A 17,761-nucleotide genomic window follows, 5' to 3' on the forward strand; every position below is an offset into this window, starting at 1 on the left:
ATTTACAGTGGCACATTAAGAACAGTAGCTACAGAATACTCCCCCAGTAAAGGTGGGCCATACTTTCTTTCAAGTACATATAGCATTCATGGGCACCTTCAATGGGCACAAATTCCTCCTCTTCCTTCTTCTTTTCCTTTGTCTCCTCTTCTTCCTTCTTATATGGGGCAGGTATGTGCTTTTTATACAAAGAAATGGTAAGACTTAAACTAAACAAACAAGTAGCAATGCTAGACTCTTGTATTCAGGCTGAAGGTTGATCACCATTACCATCTATATTTCTGAAATGTACTGTGATGGTAATCACCTTATGCTACTGACAATATATTATCTAAATTTATATTCATTGGTTAGTCTTTCCAACAATTGGTTATTACTCTCATGCATTTGCAGTTTTAATAATATTAATAGGTGAAATAGATGAGCCTATAAAGATTAAGCACAAGATCCTTATTTCCACCTGAAATTATCACTGTCATTTTAATTTTTGTATTGGAAGAATTTTTATATTCAAATTCATATATCTCATGATAAATGTGGTATCTTATCCTGGAAATTCTTAGTGCACTATGAATTTCACTGTGAATTTTGTTATGGATATACTAGGCCAATAGTCATTATCAGGATGTAGGATTTCCCCAGATTGTCCCTCTAAAAGGATTTTGGGGCTTCCAAGATTACTTAGGAATATGTCATTTTGCTTCTAACCACTCTGGCCCTTATAGTTTGACTACTCTCTCTTTCCTATCCTGGTTCTCTTCCTAATTCTATGATCCCTCTTCTTTCTTTTCCACTGACTTCTCTTCCTCCTCCTGCCCCCGAAATGTGGGCATTCCTAAAGATTCTGCCTTTTCCTCTCCTCTCTACCTAATATAATAGTCTTAACCCTACCAAAGAAGGGGTCAGCATCATGGCTAGTGAGTGACTGAAAGCAGATGACTGAGTCAGCCATGAGCCTATGAATAACAAGTGACCACCCCTTCCCCCAGAATGGGATGGTTTATTTTCCCTTTGTAGCAGGTATTTTCTTTACTGGAAATATTTAAATAGGAGGAAGAGGTTATTGGTACTGGTATAGATTTGTGTAGTTTGACTGACTTTGGTGCCTTTAAACAGTTTTGATTGCCTTTGGAATAAGAGTAAAAACCAGGTGAGTTTCTGGAAAACAGGAAGGATAAAACTGCACTGTCTGTTTCCCAAGGAGAAAATTCCCTGTGGCATGGATATGTCTGTGTCTCTTTCCTTTGTGCACCTACTCAAAGAGAAGCAGCTGAGGGAGAGAGTGTGATGTCAGTGACATGGTCCTTCTCCATGTCTTATGTCCTGTGTTGGTATCTAGAGCTGTTACTGGGGGGGGGGGGAGGTGGTTAATGTTAAGATAAATGCTGACTCTGTAAAGAACCTTTCAGAGGCAGATTCCACTACATTTCAGATTTGTTTATCACTCTGCCCCATCACCCCACCTTGTTTTGAGATCCTAGATGTAACAGGAAATAGCCTATGGAAATGACACACATCTTTCAAGGCCCCATTTTAACTGCCATTTCTACGAAAATTTTCTTTATTACTGCCACCTAGAAACTATTTCCCTTCTGAATCTCTGTGGTTCGCATTGCTTTGTATTTTTTATGTAAATGTCTTATCTCTCTTACTAAATTGCAACCCCCTTGAAGGCAGAGACTGCATCTTCTTTATCTTTATATCTCATAAAGCACCTAGGAACAATATTTTCAATATAGTAGATCTTCAGTAAATATTGAATAAATTAATAATAGCTAACATTTGTATAATGCTTTAAGGTTTGCAAAGCATTTTACATATATTTCCTTATTTGAGCCTTACTTACAACAACCCTGTGCATTAGGTGCTATTACTATGCCCATTTTTCAGACGAGAAAACTGAGGCACTGAGAAATTAAAGTGACTTGCCCAAGGTCAGATAGGTCAGTACGTGTCTGAGGTGGGATCTCAAATTAAGTCTTTCTGACTTTTAAGCCCAACACTATCCACTGTGCCACCTATCTGAATCTAAATAATGGTCAGGGCATAAATTGTGAACCTAGCAAAACTTCTTTAGTTTCTACCCAAAAGTTTAGCACCTGTTTTTCTTCTAGATTTGTCTCTCCAGTTAGAGTGTAAGCTCTGTGAACAGGGACCATGCCATATGTTTCTTCTGAATCTTCTTATAATTATAGGATAGTGTGAGTATATAGTAGATATCCATTAACTAATTGATAAGAATTCCAATCTGTCACCTTTCCTCCAACTTAGCCCTCGACCTTCCTTATTAGTTTCCCATTGAAGGCTGAGGCCAAAAGTCTTTGTTGCCCAGTGGTACTGTACCCTCTTCAACTGTGGGATCACTTAACTCCACTAGCAACATTTTATTATGATTGAATCCATAATGGAAATATTGCTGGACAGTTAGGTGAATTTATTTTTATATAATATCTTGATTTTTAAAATATCCAATTGAAATTAGTTTTATGACTTTCATATGATTATTTGAATTCTTCACCTTCTAAAATTTGGGTATCTCATTAAGTTTTCCTCCTTCAATTCAAGCTCTTCTCAGAATGTGCTGTTCTCCCGGGTGAAAAGTTCACACCTGTATTTGTAATACAATAATGTTGGGATGATGCAAGAGCTCATTAAATTGAGGAAAAGAAATATGACTTGCATTTAGTCCCTTGCCTCTTTTTTTGCCCTAGGAAGAGGAAAAACCTGCTTCTGAAATGTCATATGATTTTTTGAAAACATCTAAAATCAGCCTAACAATTGACGATGAAGACTTTCATCCTGTATACAAAGGTGCTTCATCTGCTTTCTGTATCCAACTATTTTGTATTGATGAGAAATATGAAACAAGGCAAGTATTGTTATTTGGATTTTCTAAATAATAGATTCATGTTTTATGACAATGTTGCCATGACATTCTTATAGAGAATAACTGTAGAATTTAATATTATGGTTTTATTAAGTGAAACAAAAAAGATGTGGAAAAATCACAGAATTGCAGAATTTGGAAGTGACTTCAGAGGCCATCTGATCCAACCCAGAACTAAGCAAGAATTCCCTCTACAGCTATCTGCACAACAAGTGGTTATCCAGCCTTTGTCTGAAGACCTCCAGTAGAGGTCAATCCACTACCTCCTAATGTGGTACTGTGGATTAAATCTTCATTTTGCAGGATTTTTATCAGTCTCTTCCTATCATAACCAATTTAACATCTGAGACAATGAACATTGCTAATGTTCTCTGAGACAACGAACTCTGAAATACAGTCCCTATAAATGACACAGTATGATACTCCCTCTACCAACAAATAATGTTTTGGATAAAACACAATTTCCCTTCTTTCCCACAACCCAAATCATAGAAAAGTGCAACTTAGAACTAATAGAACAATTACTAAACAGATTACTATACATATCTTTCACTTTATCATATTCTTCACCACATACAAAATTTTTAATTTTATTGGTAACCCCTTGTTTTCCCTTTACCTCCCCAGTATTGAGCACAATAGATTTTTTTTTTTGCTTTTATTGGAGGGGGGAAGGTAGGGCAATTAGGGTTAAGTGACTTGCCCAAGGTCACATGGCTAGTTTTGTGTTAAGTGTCTGAGGCAGGATTTGAACTCAGGTCCTCCTGACTCCAGGGCTGGTGCTCTATTCACTGCACCACCTAGCTGCCCCAATTTTTTTTTCACAGCAACAGCAGGGTAATAATGTACCTTCTTCACTGCCCAGGCCTGTCTCAACTTCTTTGGGGTCCCAGACATGACACCAATCTTAAATAAAATGTTTTCTGGGGACTTTGTTTCTGTTTTAACAAGTAACCATTAAAGATTGATGCCTATCCTACCCAATAAGAATGCAAATGAGAGGCGGTCCCTACTCTCAAGGAATTTACATTCTAAGACAGGGAAACACTACACAGGGATGATGGTAGCCAGGGAAAGTTGTTTGTGAGTATTTTAGGGCAGTCCTTTGCCATAGCCTTTCTGGAGAACATGGTAGTGTTTGCTTGATTTACAGTTGTTAGAGCAAGAGGAGAGTGGGGTGAGGGTGGTTCCTAGAAATTGGAGGGTAGAAAATAACTGGGGTGAAGATGAGGACATATGATCCCAGAGGTTTCAGAACAGAATAGGCATGGTCTCATGAGTTCAGGTGTAGAGGTTAGAGCGCTAGCAGCAGGGTAGAAAATGACTGGGATAAGGGTAAGGATCTGTGGTCCCAGGGAATTCAGGGCTAAGGGGAGAGGATCCTCATTTTTTCTTAACATACCCTGGTTGTGTTCATTATTTTAGGGAGGATAATTTTCTCCTACACCCATTGTTCTATTGATTTATCCAAATTCCCTGCTCATTTTTTGCTCTGCCTAAGGCAATTAAAAGAATACAATTGTAGAAAACGTTTTTTTATGTTTTGGATTTTATTATATCTTTAAAGCATTATTTTTTTTATGATACAGATATTGAGTAGTACCCCTCCCACAGGGAGAATTTAAGATCATGTCCTCTCTGTCACACTTTTTGAAAAGGTAAAATCTGGTATAAGCAGACATCAGGGGCAGCCTTGAAGAAGGGAAGGAGATGTTCCAGAAGGGTGACTTGTGATCTGTAGGGTACATTCATCTTCATCATCATCATCATCACTCATTTTTATATAGCATTTTAAGATTTACAATCTGCATGTTTATTAAATGCATATAGAATGAGAATATCGGTCAGTAAACACTATGAGTCAGCCACTGTGCTCAGTGCTCAGAATATGAGATGGGAGCAGGCAAGCTTTTGCAAAGGATATTTTATAGCAGACCAATTCTTCAAAGACATACAGTGGGCTGAAAAGCGCAAAGAATACAAGATTCTACTGTGCTTGTATCTGTTGATTAGAATAATGTTTGATTCTCTAGAGCAAAGTACAACTTTGAAGGCTTTCCTTCAACAAAACATCCCCTGAACATATGTTAAGATCATAAAAAATTGATAGATGCAACAACAGAGATAATTTTGTTCAACAATCTTGTGATTATTAATATTAAGTGAAGCATAGAAGAGGAAGATAGATGCTTGCCAAATGTATTTGCCACTATTATGGAGAATGTTCAAGGCACAGACAAAATGGAACAGGAATCCCTTTAGATGGTTAAGAACTCTGGAAAGGTTAAAATTGTGTCATTATAACTAGATTTACTATATCTAAAATTACTGACAGATATACCTTTGTAGGAGATGATCACTGAAACCTTATTCCCAGTCACCCACCACCTAATTCCTTATTTCCATCTCTCTTAACCCTCCCACCCCAAAGTTCTGCCACCCATCCTTTCTGTTCCACCCTCTGCAATGCCTTGTGGTCTTTAAAAAGGTCAAGAGACAAAGTTTTGGAGCAATTAATCATTTTATTAATAATGCTAGTCAGTGGCACTCTTGCATACCAAAGACCCTCATGGTGGTGGGCTCACAACTTAAATGCCCATGGAAAAATGGATGTTCCTGAGGGTGACAGTCAACTCTGATTGGTTAACATTAATGAGAAGTGGGGCCTCTAGGTGGTGCAGTGAATAGAACGCTGGCCCTGGAGTCAGGAGGACCTGAGTTCAAATTTGGCCTCAGACATATAACACTTACTAGCTGTGTTACCTTGGGCAAGTCACTTAACCCCAATTGCCCTGCCTTCCCCCTCCAAAAAAAAACCAACCAAAACATTAATGAGAAAATGAATCTTATAATAAGTTGTGGGCTCATTCTGATGAGGTTCTTGGGGGTATGTGACTTGGATCACCCAAGCCTTGGTCAAAGAGACTTATCGATATACCTATGAAAGAGGGAATCCACTTCTATCTCAGACCTGTAAGACCAAACACAATCGACAGGAAGCCACTGATTCTCTCAGCCTGGCTGAATTTTTCCCAAGATTTCCTACAATGGTTGATTTCTGAATAAGAAAGTGGAAAATCCTTTCATCTTAATTCAAGAATTGACTATTAATATAAGAAAGAAATAATCATTTCTCTCAGTCTGTTCCATAGGCAACAAATTTCCTTTCATACTAAATCTTTTCTTCTTCCTTTCCTTCCATCTTTTGGCTATTTCTGAAACTTGACTTTCCCTGATTACATACTTACTGTCACCCTAGCCACCTTTTCTGATACAGCTACACCTTCACTCACTCCCCTTGGCTTAAAAGGTGGAGGAGTTGAAATACTTCTTGCTGCCCTTTGTCACTTTCAGGTTTTCTTTCTATTTCTATCACTCATTAATCTCGCTATCACTCAGTCAGAATCCTGATGACTAATGTTTCCAGACCTCCAGACCACTTCCCTTCCTTCCTCAATGGGTTTAGTGCCTCGCTCACATTTTTTCTTCCCAGCTCATTCCCTCATACATGGAGGTTTCAACATATCTGTTGACTCCCCCTTAAAGATTCTAACCACTCAGATCTTCAGCCTACTCACTTCCCATGACCTACTCCTCCACCCTACCTCAATCATATACGAAGATCATCATACGAAGATCTTGCCACCCCCTACAAATGCTTTACCTCCATGTTCAAGAATTCTGAAATCCTCTTGTTTGACCATAATCTATTGGCTTTCCACCTCTCCCTCTGCCTTCTCTTACCAAACCCTACATTTTTTCTATATTATGAACTTCAATCCCTTGACCTTCTCTCTCAGGCAATCTCCTCTGAACTATCCACTCTCTCCTCTTTTCTCTTTCTTTACCTCAATGAACCAGTTCAACTCTACACCATTCTCCACTCTTGAATCACTAGCTCCTTTATAATTCATTGATTGTACCCTCCCAAGACTCAGTCTTGGATCATTCCCATCTTTTGTTTCCTTTGCTCCTACACGTGTGTTGCTGAATGAATATTCATTTTCTCATTATTGTTAACCAATCAGGATTGACTGTCACCCTCAGGAACATCCACTTTTCCAAGGGCATTTAAGTTGTGAGCCCATCACTGTGAGGGTCTTTGGTATGTGAGAGTGCCACTGACCTCTTTTTACTAATAAAATGCTAGCATTATTAATAAGATGATTAATTGCCTAGAAACTTTGTTTCTTGACCTTTTTAAACATCACAAGGCATTCCAGAGGGAAGAGCAGAAAGGATGGGTGACTCTATAAGTTTATGTTACATAACCTCACCAGGCCCTCAGTTCTTCTAGGCCAGGGGTGGGGAATCTGGGCCTCAAGGTCACGTGTGGCCTTCTAGGTCCTTGAGTGCAAGTTTGCAGAACAAATCTTTTTATTAAGGGGATTTGTTCTGTAAAGTTTGGATTCAGTCAAAGCCTAGGAATCTAGGCAATCCTTTTATCCTTCTATAATCCTTCTACTGCCTTATCAAGGCCACTGTGGCTCTTCCAAATCTATTCATCCCTTCTCAAACCTCCCCCTGGCTCCTCCCCCCCCCATCCTCTTAGCTGAGAACCTTGCCTCATATTTTATAGAAAAAACAGTAAGGCCATCATTAGTTCCCCCTTCTCCCCTCTTCCTCATATATCACTCATGTGCCTTCCGCCTCGATGTCGTCCCCCACCCCTGACTGATGAGGTGGGCTTACTCCTCATCAAGGCTATCACACCAGTGATCCTATTCCATCCCATCTACTCCAACAGATTCCCCCTCTGCTATCCCCATCTATCTCTCTCTACTAACTTATTCCCTTCTTCCTATAAACATGCCTATGTCTTCCTTATACTGAAAAAACCTTCACTTGATCTTTCCATCCCCCCATTTTCCTATATCTCTTCTACCCATTGTAACTATAAGAGGTGCCTTCACTTTCTTCTCATTCTCTTCTTAACTCCGTAAAACCCAGCTTTTGACCTTTATCATTCCACCAAACCTTTTCTCTTCAAAGTTAACAATGATCTCTTAGTTGTCAAATCTAATAACCTTTTCTCCATCTTTGTTCTCCTTGACCTCTCTGCAGCCTTTGACACTGTTGATCACTATTTTCTCCTTGATACTTTCTTCTCTCCTGGTTTTCCTCCTACATAATAAACCACTTCTCAGTCTCCTTTGCTAGATCCTCCTCCCGATCACACCCTCTAATCACAGATGTCCCTCAGGGTTCTGTCGTCCTGTGGTTCTGTCTTCTCTTCTCCCTCCATAGTTCTTCACTTGATGATCTCATCAGTTCCAGTTTAATTATCATGTCTATGTTGACGATTCCAAATCTACCTATCCTGCTCCTACCTCTCTGCTCACTTCCAATCTTGCATCTCTAACTGCCTTTCTGACATCTTGGACTGGATGTCCAGTAGATATATTAAACTCAACAGTCCAAAACAGAGCTCAATATCTTTTCCCTCTACACTTCTACCCTTCCTACATTCACTATTACTATTAGAAGGCACCACCATCCTCCCAATTTCTCAGGCTCACAACCTAGAAGTCATCCTGCACTCATCACAAGTTTCTCACCCCCTATATTCGTTGTCAAGGTCTACTGATTTCGCCTGTACAACATCTCTCAAATATGCTCCCTTCTCTCCTCTAACAGTAGAACCACTCAATGCAGGCTCTCATTACCTCACACCTGAACTATTGCAGTCATCTGCTGATGGGTCTGCCTGCCTCCAGTCCATTCAATGACTAAAATAACCATGTTGCTCTTGTGTTCACTAAACTCCAGTGTCCCCTTGTTGACTGCAGGATCAAAAACAAAATACCCTTTTTTGGCATTTAAAGCTCATCATGACCTAGCCCCTTCCTATGTTTCTGGTCTTCTTACATCTTACTCCTTGGCATATACTTTTTGATTCAGTGACACAGGCCTCCTGATTCTTTCATCAATGACACTTCTCAGCTCTAGGCATTTTCTCTGTCTGTCTCCCATGCTTGGAATACTCTCCCTACCAGCTTCCCTGGCTTCCTTTGTTGTTGTTGGTCAGTTATTTCCATCATACCCAACTTTCAGTGAACCCATTTGGGAGTTTCCTGGCAAAGATCCTGGAGTCGTTTGTATTTCTTTCTCCAGCTCATTTTACACATGAGGAATTGAGGCAAACAGGGATAAGTAACTTGCCCAGGGTCACTCAGCTAGTAAGTGTCGGGCTTCCTTTAAGTCCCAATCTCATCTTCTACAGGAAGCCTTTCTCAACCCTTCTTACTTCTAGTGCCTTCCTTCTGTTAATTATTTCCTGTTTATATCCTATATATCACTTGTGTGTATGTATTTGTTTTCCTGTTCTTTCCACCTTTAGGTGGTGAGCTCCTTGAGGGCAAGAACTCTTTTGCCTCTTTGTTATCTCTAGTGCTTAGCATAGTGCCTGGCACAAAAGGGGTACTTAAGAAGTGTTCCTCAATATTAAGTGAACTTTAAAATAGGAAGATAGATGCTTGCTAAAAGTGTTTGCCACTGTTAATGGAGAATGTGCAATGCACAGACCAAATGCAACATGAGTCCCTTTAGATGGCAAAGAACTGTTGCTGGAAAGATAGAAATTGTATTAGTATAACTAGATTTACCCTATCTAAAATATACTTAGAGAAAAACCTTTATATTAGACAACATAAGTACATGTCTTAATTCCTCATTAGGTAATTTTCTTGCAGAAAGCTAGGAGTTACTACAGTAACAGTCCTATAAAATTATTCAAGCCTTCATTACCCTCTTCTGGCTCTGTTCCCAACTTTCCAAACTTAAAAACTATGCCTTTGCTGCTATATTATGCTGCGGGCTACTTACCCTGTGACATCAAACTCTATCTGTGGCCTTCTCACCCTGGAATATCCCTACTCAAGGCCTGCCAGCTTCTTGCATTAGTGATTTCTTAATGAAGCCTCCATTTTATGAAGGGGCTAGCCAGCCTTCATCGCCTTTCTGGCTCCTGACTTTCCAGACTTCAAAACTCAGTCAGTGCAGGGTACTTTCATCTCTCACCCTCTTCTCCTTCACTTTTCAGCTCCCTTTTGTGTGTTGTCTTCCCTCATTAGAATGTAAGTTCCTTAAAGGCAGGGACTATATTTTTCATTGTATTTCTATATCCAGGATTTAGCATGTGCCTGGCTCATATATATATTTATTTGCTTTTTGGAGGGGGGAAGGGTGGGAAATTGGGGTTAAGTGACTTGCCCAAGGTCTCATGGCTAGTAAGTGTTAAGTGTCTGAGGTCAGATTTGGACTCAGGTCCTCCTGACTCCAGGGCTGGTGCTCTATTCACTGCGCCCCCTACCCACCGGGCCTGGCTCATATTAAGTGCTTAATAAATGCATGTTGGGTTTTTTTTTTCCTTTCCTTCCATTGTCTTCCTGATATTGTAGAGTAGAAGCAAGATAAATCACAATCATTTGTTAATATTTAATTGACAGTATTTTATCCTTTTATTTTTTCCTTTTTTTGGTCAATTTAATATTTTATTTTTTCCAATTATATGTATAAACAACTTTTAGCATTCATTTCTAAAAAAAATTTGAATTCCAAATTCTCTCCTCTCTCCCCTCACCTCTCTGTGATGGCAAGCAATATGATATAGGTTACACATGTGCAGTTATGAAAAACATATTTCTGTATTAATCATGTTGTGACAGAAAACACAGACAATCTCCCCTCCTCCCCCAAACAAGCAAGGAAGATAATGTTTTAAAAAGTATGCTTCAATTTGTATTCAGACTCTTATTAGTTCTTTGTCTGGAGATGGGTGGTATTTTCCATCCTAAATCCTTCAGAATTATTTCAGGTCATTGTATTGCTGAGAATAGCTAAGTGATCATTGTATGATATTGCTGCTGCTGTGTTCACTGTTCTGGTTATGCTCCTTTCATTTTCATTTATGTCTTCCCAGGTTTTTCTGAGGGCATTCAGCTCATCATTTCTTATAGCATAATAGTATTCCATCACAATCATATACCATAACTTTTTCCCCAATTGATGAGCATCCCTTTGATTACTAATTCTTTGCCACCACAAAAAGAGCTATCCATCTCAAGAAAGAGGACTGATGAATTCTGAGTAGAGATTGAGGTAGATAGCATTTTCCATCATGGGTACTTTGGAATTATCTTGGATTATTGTATTGATCAGAGTATCCGAGTCTTTTACAATTGATCATCATTACAACATTGCTGTTACTGTATACAATATTCTCCTGACTCTGCTCACTTCATTTTATAGAACTGTGGTATTCTATCACAATCACATACTGCAACTTGTTCAGTCATTCCCCAACTGATGAGGATCCCCTCAAAGTCCAATGCATTGCCACCTCAAAAAGAACTTCTATAGATATTTTTGTATCTATATTTACTTTTCCCTTTCCTTTGATCTCTTTGGGATACAGACCTAATATTGGTATTGCTGAGTTGAAGGTTATGCACAACTTTATAGCTTTTTGGGCTTAGTTGTTCTTCAGAATGGTTGGACCCGTTCACAACTCCACCAAGAATGCATTAGTGCACCTACTTTTCCACATTGCCTCCAGCATTTATTATTTTCCTTTTCTGTCTTGTTAGCCAATCTGATAGGTGTGAGGTGCTACCTCAGAGTTGTTTTAATTTGCATTTTGCTAATCAATAGTGACTTAGGGTATTTTTTTCATGCTACTATTAATAGCTTTGATCTCTTTTTTTGAAAACTGCTTGTTCATATCTTTTGACCTTTTATCAAATAGAAAATAGCTCATATCTTTATAAATTTGGCTCAATTCCCCTTACAGTAGAGAAATGAAGCCCTTATCAGAGAAACCTGCTGTAAAAATATTTTCCTGGTTTCCTGCTTTCCTTCTAATTTTGGCTGAATTGGTTTTTTAAAATGCAAAACTTTTTAAATTTTACATAATCAAAATTATCTGTCTTACTTCCGTAAGGGGAAATTCTTAAGGGCTACACAAAATGGAGGAAAAATCTTCCAGGAGCTGTGAATTTACTCTTTAATCACTTAAGCTCTGTAAGTTTGAGGACATTTTCCTTGGGAGACATTGAATACACCTTGTGTATACAAGGGGAATGCCCTGGTTTGGAGGGGATGATTTTGTAGGAACTCTTCTTGCTATATAAATTTAGTAAATACCTTTTGTAAAAGTTAATTACCTCTGGGTGATAATCAATCGGGAGGACTTCAGTAGCCTCATGAGAGACAGTTCTTGAAACTACTGCCCCTTCAGGTTTCCCCTAGAGAACCCTGAGAGGAGCTCTCTGACCAAGGAAAATTGGAGTCAGGGAATCATCGCAGAGTTACTCTAGTTCCTATCACTAAACCTGACTTCCAGTCAAACTGGAACTTGTGATTATAAAAATTATTCAAAAACCATTTTTACAAAATATCTTAGTTCATTTTGGTTTCTTGGTTCTTTTTCATAGGTCTAGTGGATAGACTGAAATTAAATTGTGAGGATTATTGGTCAAACATGGAGTAAACTAGCTATGAATGAGAAATATTGGACCCCCACAATGGCCCATCAGTGTTTTTGCAATCTGAATTCATCACCTTTTGCTTTTTTATTTTTCCTTGTAACTAAATGTGATTATTCTATGAATTTTCAAACATAAATCTAATGAATCACTCTAGCTTGCTTGTGAATATACATCTGCAGCTGGGGATAAAACACTTTGCATATTAAAGAGTAAAAGGTCAGAATGGCCTATATGTCCCCTTACAAAAGGAAACGATAGATTATCTTCACTGAGCAAGCTTCTTTCTGTTGCCTATTCAAGTGCCCAGAAATTATTAATTGCTGTAATATTGCTTTGGGGTCTAGAAAATACTCTAATGACAACTGACGTGAAGCTCATAATGTCTTCAATTGATTAATGCTCAGCTAGAAGCAATTTCTGATTAGTAAGGATGACTAATTGCTGCCTGGAGGGACAAGGAGCCATAAATCTATGTAAATCTACAATTCATGCTAGATATGTTCTTCATTCTCTTACAGTGTCTGTTCTTTTGTTTACAGGTCATTGGATTTTATGCAGTTTGTTTTCAGCCTTTTTCCTGTAAGTGAAGAATTTTTAAGAAAAATTTCATTATAGGATTTGTGTTTATTTGTAAACCATGCTATTAATGTTCAAAAACAAACACAGCATACATTTTTCTAAGCATGGTCACATTTGGATACTTCTGGTCTTTCAAGAATAGAGTCAGAAGTCATGTCATACACTATTAAAAATAGAATGTTATCTTATTTTGTACTAATTTCTTAGTCTTGGTTGTGTTGATGATCCCAAAGGCATATGCCTTTTCTAGGTATATTTACTAGTATTTTACTCCAGCTCTACAACTAACAATTCTACTACTTATATTACTAAATAATGAGATCTTATATAAAATAATGAGCTTGGTTGTCATGTATGGCTTATGAGATCAGCTTCATTCCTTTATAGTTATACTGCATATAGACTCTGGGCAGTTGTATGAACACTTCAGAGAAGTGTCCTAATTCAATTTAAGAAACAGATATTTAATTCATACTATGTGCAAGGAAGGCCCTATTCAATATGGGTTTGAATTCCTGGCTAATTCTCTAGTGTGCTGGTTATTTGTCTAACTGATTTGTGGTAATATTTACTTGCCTTGCTTCCAAAAATAAATCATGCAACCCAGATCTTATTTTTTGGTTGCAAGGCTAGACATATCCAACTCAGAATTTTCCTTTCTTCTCCATTTTGCCCTGTTGATGGGGGAAAACTGATTATAGAGGACAAAAAATATTGGGGAGAAGTTGGATGGATCTGAGGACAGTAATAAATTTAAAAAATATTTCAGCGACTGACCTATTAGTAAAATATGATGTGAGCGAGTATAATTATTCAGTTGGTTAGTCTTGGTAAAAATGGTTTTTTTAATGAAAATCCTTTACTATTTAATATTTTTATGCTATGGGAAATGACAATTTTAGTTAAATTACTGTTTTAAAAAAGCCTGCTGTTTAAATTGACTTTTCACTTAAGGTAGTCATGGCTTCAAGAGAATAACTTAATCTCATAAAAATAGTTTCTTTTGTGATTTTTGTTAGTACAATGAAACATAATTTCCTCATTGCCATTTCTTTTGAATGGAACATTAGATTTTATCCCTTTTCCAAACTTTCAGTATTATTACATATTTCTCTGAACATACTATTCTCAAAACTCCTCACACTAGAAAATAACTAAAGAAATTTCATTTTATTGAGTTTGATTCTTTTCTTTTCTTTTTCTTATTTTTGTGAGTCAGTTGGGGTTAAGTGACTTCCCCAGGGTCACACAGCTACTAAGTTTCAAATGACCAAGGCAGATTTGAACTCAGGTCTTTCTGACTCCAGTGGCCAGTGCTCTATGTAAATTTCACTCTTCAAGATTACATGGGATGATGATATTGTCAACAATGGAATTTCCTACTACACTGAATACCTTTTCAGCACAAAACCCCATGTACTAATCTTATTTTTAGAGTGTAAGAGAGTCGCCTCATGTATGCTTACACTCTGGTTGTCCACTTGAACACAGACCTTGTCCCCACCCAAATCCATCACTGCCTCCCAGCTGTTCTGTCAGTTGACAGCTAGTTCTAGTTTTCAGCTCAGAGGCAGTTTTAACAGCTTGAGTCCCAAATTAAGACTATGTCATTCGTTAGAAATGAATAAGGTGCAGGTGAAGTGATGATTCACTCATTTGTGTTGAAAATGTCTCTAAGGATTTGGGATTAGCAGAAGTAATACCTTTACAGGGTTCAAGAGAAGGCAAGATCCCAGGGGCACAAATTAACAGAGAGGAATAGAGCAGCACTTTCTTTTGGAGCCTGGCAGAAGAACCAGTGTACACACACACACACACACACGTGGCACAGCACTTAGTTTGTGACTTCAGCCTTAATACACGAGAATCTTGCTAGCGAGAAAAGGGCATTTGCTTATACAGATTGTAGCTTAATGTTCAAATTCATAACGATGCATGCAGTGTTCTTTTAAAAAAAATCTATTTATATAGAACTATAGCATTTTAATTCTGGAAGAGACCTTAGAGGTAATCAATCACCACATGTCTACAAGGGACTCAGAGGCCATTCAGTCCAACCCCTCATTTTTACAAATGAAACTGAAACCCAGAGAGGTGAAATGAAATGACTTAGGGTCATAAGATCAAAGATTTAGAGCCAAAAGACTGCCATACAGGCCAGCTAATCCGCCCCCTCATTTTACAAATGAGGAAACAAGGGTTTAGTCCAGGGGTGGGAAACCTGTAGCCTCAAGGCCACACGTGGCCTTCTAGGTCCTTGGATGTAGCTTTTTGACAGAGTCCAAGTTTTACAGAACAAATCCTTTTATATGGGGATTTGCTGTGTGAAGTTTGTATTTGGTCAAAGAGCCACACTTGAGGACCCAGAGGTCCACATATGGCCTTGAGGCCACAGGTTCCCCACCCCTGGAAAAGGTCACATCATAAGTGTCAGAAGCAGGATTTGAACCATAGTCTTCTCAACTGTGGAGTCAGTCAGTGCTCATACCGCTGCACCATGATGTCTTCCTCTTTAAACACACCAGACTCCCTCATTTTGTAGGTGAGAAAAAGGAGGTATAGAGGTTAAGTGAAATCAGGTGTCCTGATTTAAGCCAGTACTCTTTCCATTGGGCTACATTGTCATATTTATTGGTACTACAAATAAATATGGATGTATAGATTTCACTTAGCTAAAAATTTGGTTCCTTAAAATAATTATGCTAAATAATAAATATTTACAGCATGTATACATACCATTTGTTTATTCAGTTTTCTATCAACCAATCAAATGCATAAAGCATAAAAATTATGCATCACTTTCCTGTGTAATGAATTAATGCTTTTCACATAGTAGTTGTTAAATAAATGTTTGTTGAATGAAATTGGATTAAGTAGTTTAAGCTGAACACTTTTTCCCCCTAATATGCTTCCCCCATTCCTTCTTGCCTTATTAGTACATTTTGGGGCTTTGTTTTTAATGATAGCCTTAAAAATTAGCAAAGAGGTTGTTTGTTGTTACTCAGTTGATAGGTTTTTTTTTTTTTATCATTTTAGCATAAAGACTTCTGTGTTATTTCTGTTCCTCATCTCACACCTGAGTTTATTCTGATCCAAAATTTCATTAGGATTGTTCCTTTCAATACCTCCATTCTTGATAATGATCTCTATGTTTTTCATCGTGCTGGATTGCTCAAGTAAGTAATACATATTTTGTCAAATTGCAATATATATTTTTTTTAAATAAAGACTAGATCATTTCATTTTCATTATTTTAAAATACATTGCCTTTGATTTTGGTGCATATCTTAGTAGATGTAAATGTTTAATTCTAGAAGGAATTAAAGTAATTTTTCTGTTGTTTGGGTGCTGATTATCCCTTTTGCAATTTTATAACAATTTCTTATTTACTTATTTTTTTTAAAAAGCAATCGGGGTTAAGTAACTTGCTCAAGGTTACACGGCCAGTTATTTCTGGGTGTGGTGCTGAGTATCTGAGCCCGGATTTGATCCAGGTCATCCCTCCACTGGAGCCAGTGCTCTTACTCGCTGAGCCACCTGGCTGCCCCTAAGCAATTGGGGTTAAGTAACTTGCTCAAGGTTACACGGCCAGGTGTTTCTGGGTGGGTGCTAAGTGTCTGAGCCCGGGATTCGATCTCCAGGTCTTCTCAACACTGGAGCCGGTGCTCTTACTCACTGTGCTACCTGGCTGCCCCTAACAATTTCTTATTTATTTTTATTCTCTTTGTCCCCTTCTGTTGTGTTTTCAGAGCACTTTATCTCGTTTTTGGCTCACACAGATTTTATGAGGAAGGTGAAGTACGTAATGTACCTTGGTATCCAGCATTTTGAAGGAATGAATAATTCTGAAAAATGTGAAATTTCCAGTTAGCTGAACTATTAATATTTTGAATAGTGAAATTTTTACTTGAACAATGTTATATGAACTTTGAAAGAAAGGATGATTCATTTTCCTGATTTACCAATGAAAATGTATGAAAAAAATGACATTTCCTGGATAATACAGGGTCAACTTTATGAATACCAATTATTGTTTTATTGATGCAGCTTGTAGATGATGTAGGATGTAAAGATAAATGGCACTGACATTATAACTTTATAACTTAAAAAAAAACCCAGAAAACTTCCATTGTGTAAGGTTCATTTTTGATCATTTGCATGTTTTAGGTAAGGAATGACTGGATATATGACCTCTTGTGCAGCATAACATAGTTTTCTTTCTGCAAAATTAATGTTTGAGTCAATATAGCTTTCTTACAAGTGGCTTTTTTCCCACCAAAAAATCTTTTTTTTACCATTGCTATATCCTATAACTTGTTAGCCACATTATCTAGCACTTCTGTATCACTAACAATGGAAATCAGTTTCTTCAGACCTTTTTGGTTATACTCACTTGATCTCTTTTACACAATATTTCTTTATAAAATGTGGAGGAACTATACTATTTTAAGAATTTATTTTAGGGTCTTTTCCAGATTGATTATGTCAAAACCTATGAATTCTTTATCATCAGAAGTTGGCACTTCTTCAATCATCACACTAACTCACACTTTTCTTCAATTTTTCTTAAGTTTCATTTTAAAAAAATCCACATACAACTTTAAGAATTTCAACTTTAATGTGAAATAAAAATCAAAGTCCTACATAGACATACCTGTATGATGGATAAACTTTCGTATAAAATCCCTTCGGTAATGACATTTCACACTCACATAATGACAAAAGATTGAAGAAGAATCAGTCATTGACATAAGCTATCACCCTGAGGAAATTTAACACAAATCAATCAGTTGCTATAGTGAGGAGG

General features: G+C 37.6%; 1 protein-coding gene across 1 annotated transcript in view; it reads left to right on the forward strand.

Moving 5' to 3' along the window:
* The window catches only part of CFAP61 (cilia and flagella associated protein 61), a 365,072-nt gene that overhangs the window by 95,371 nt on the left and 251,940 nt on the right, over window positions 1–17,761 (forward strand). The window contains exons 11-13 of the mRNA XM_069075487.1: window positions 2,712–2,869; window positions 12,915–12,954; window positions 15,991–16,130. Of these exons, the coding sequence (XP_068931588.1) occupies window positions 2,712–2,869; window positions 12,915–12,954; window positions 15,991–16,130 (338 nt within the window). The remainder of the gene's footprint in view (window positions 1–2,711; window positions 2,870–12,914; window positions 12,955–15,990; window positions 16,131–17,761) is intronic.

The sequence above is a fragment of the Petaurus breviceps genome, unplaced genomic scaffold (genome assembly GCF_028583685.1).
Source record: "Petaurus breviceps papuanus isolate PSGF00001 unplaced genomic scaffold, PetGlider_PUasm1.0 90919, whole genome shotgun sequence".
Taxonomy (NCBI): Eukaryota; Metazoa; Chordata; class Mammalia; order Diprotodontia; family Petauridae; genus Petaurus; species Petaurus breviceps.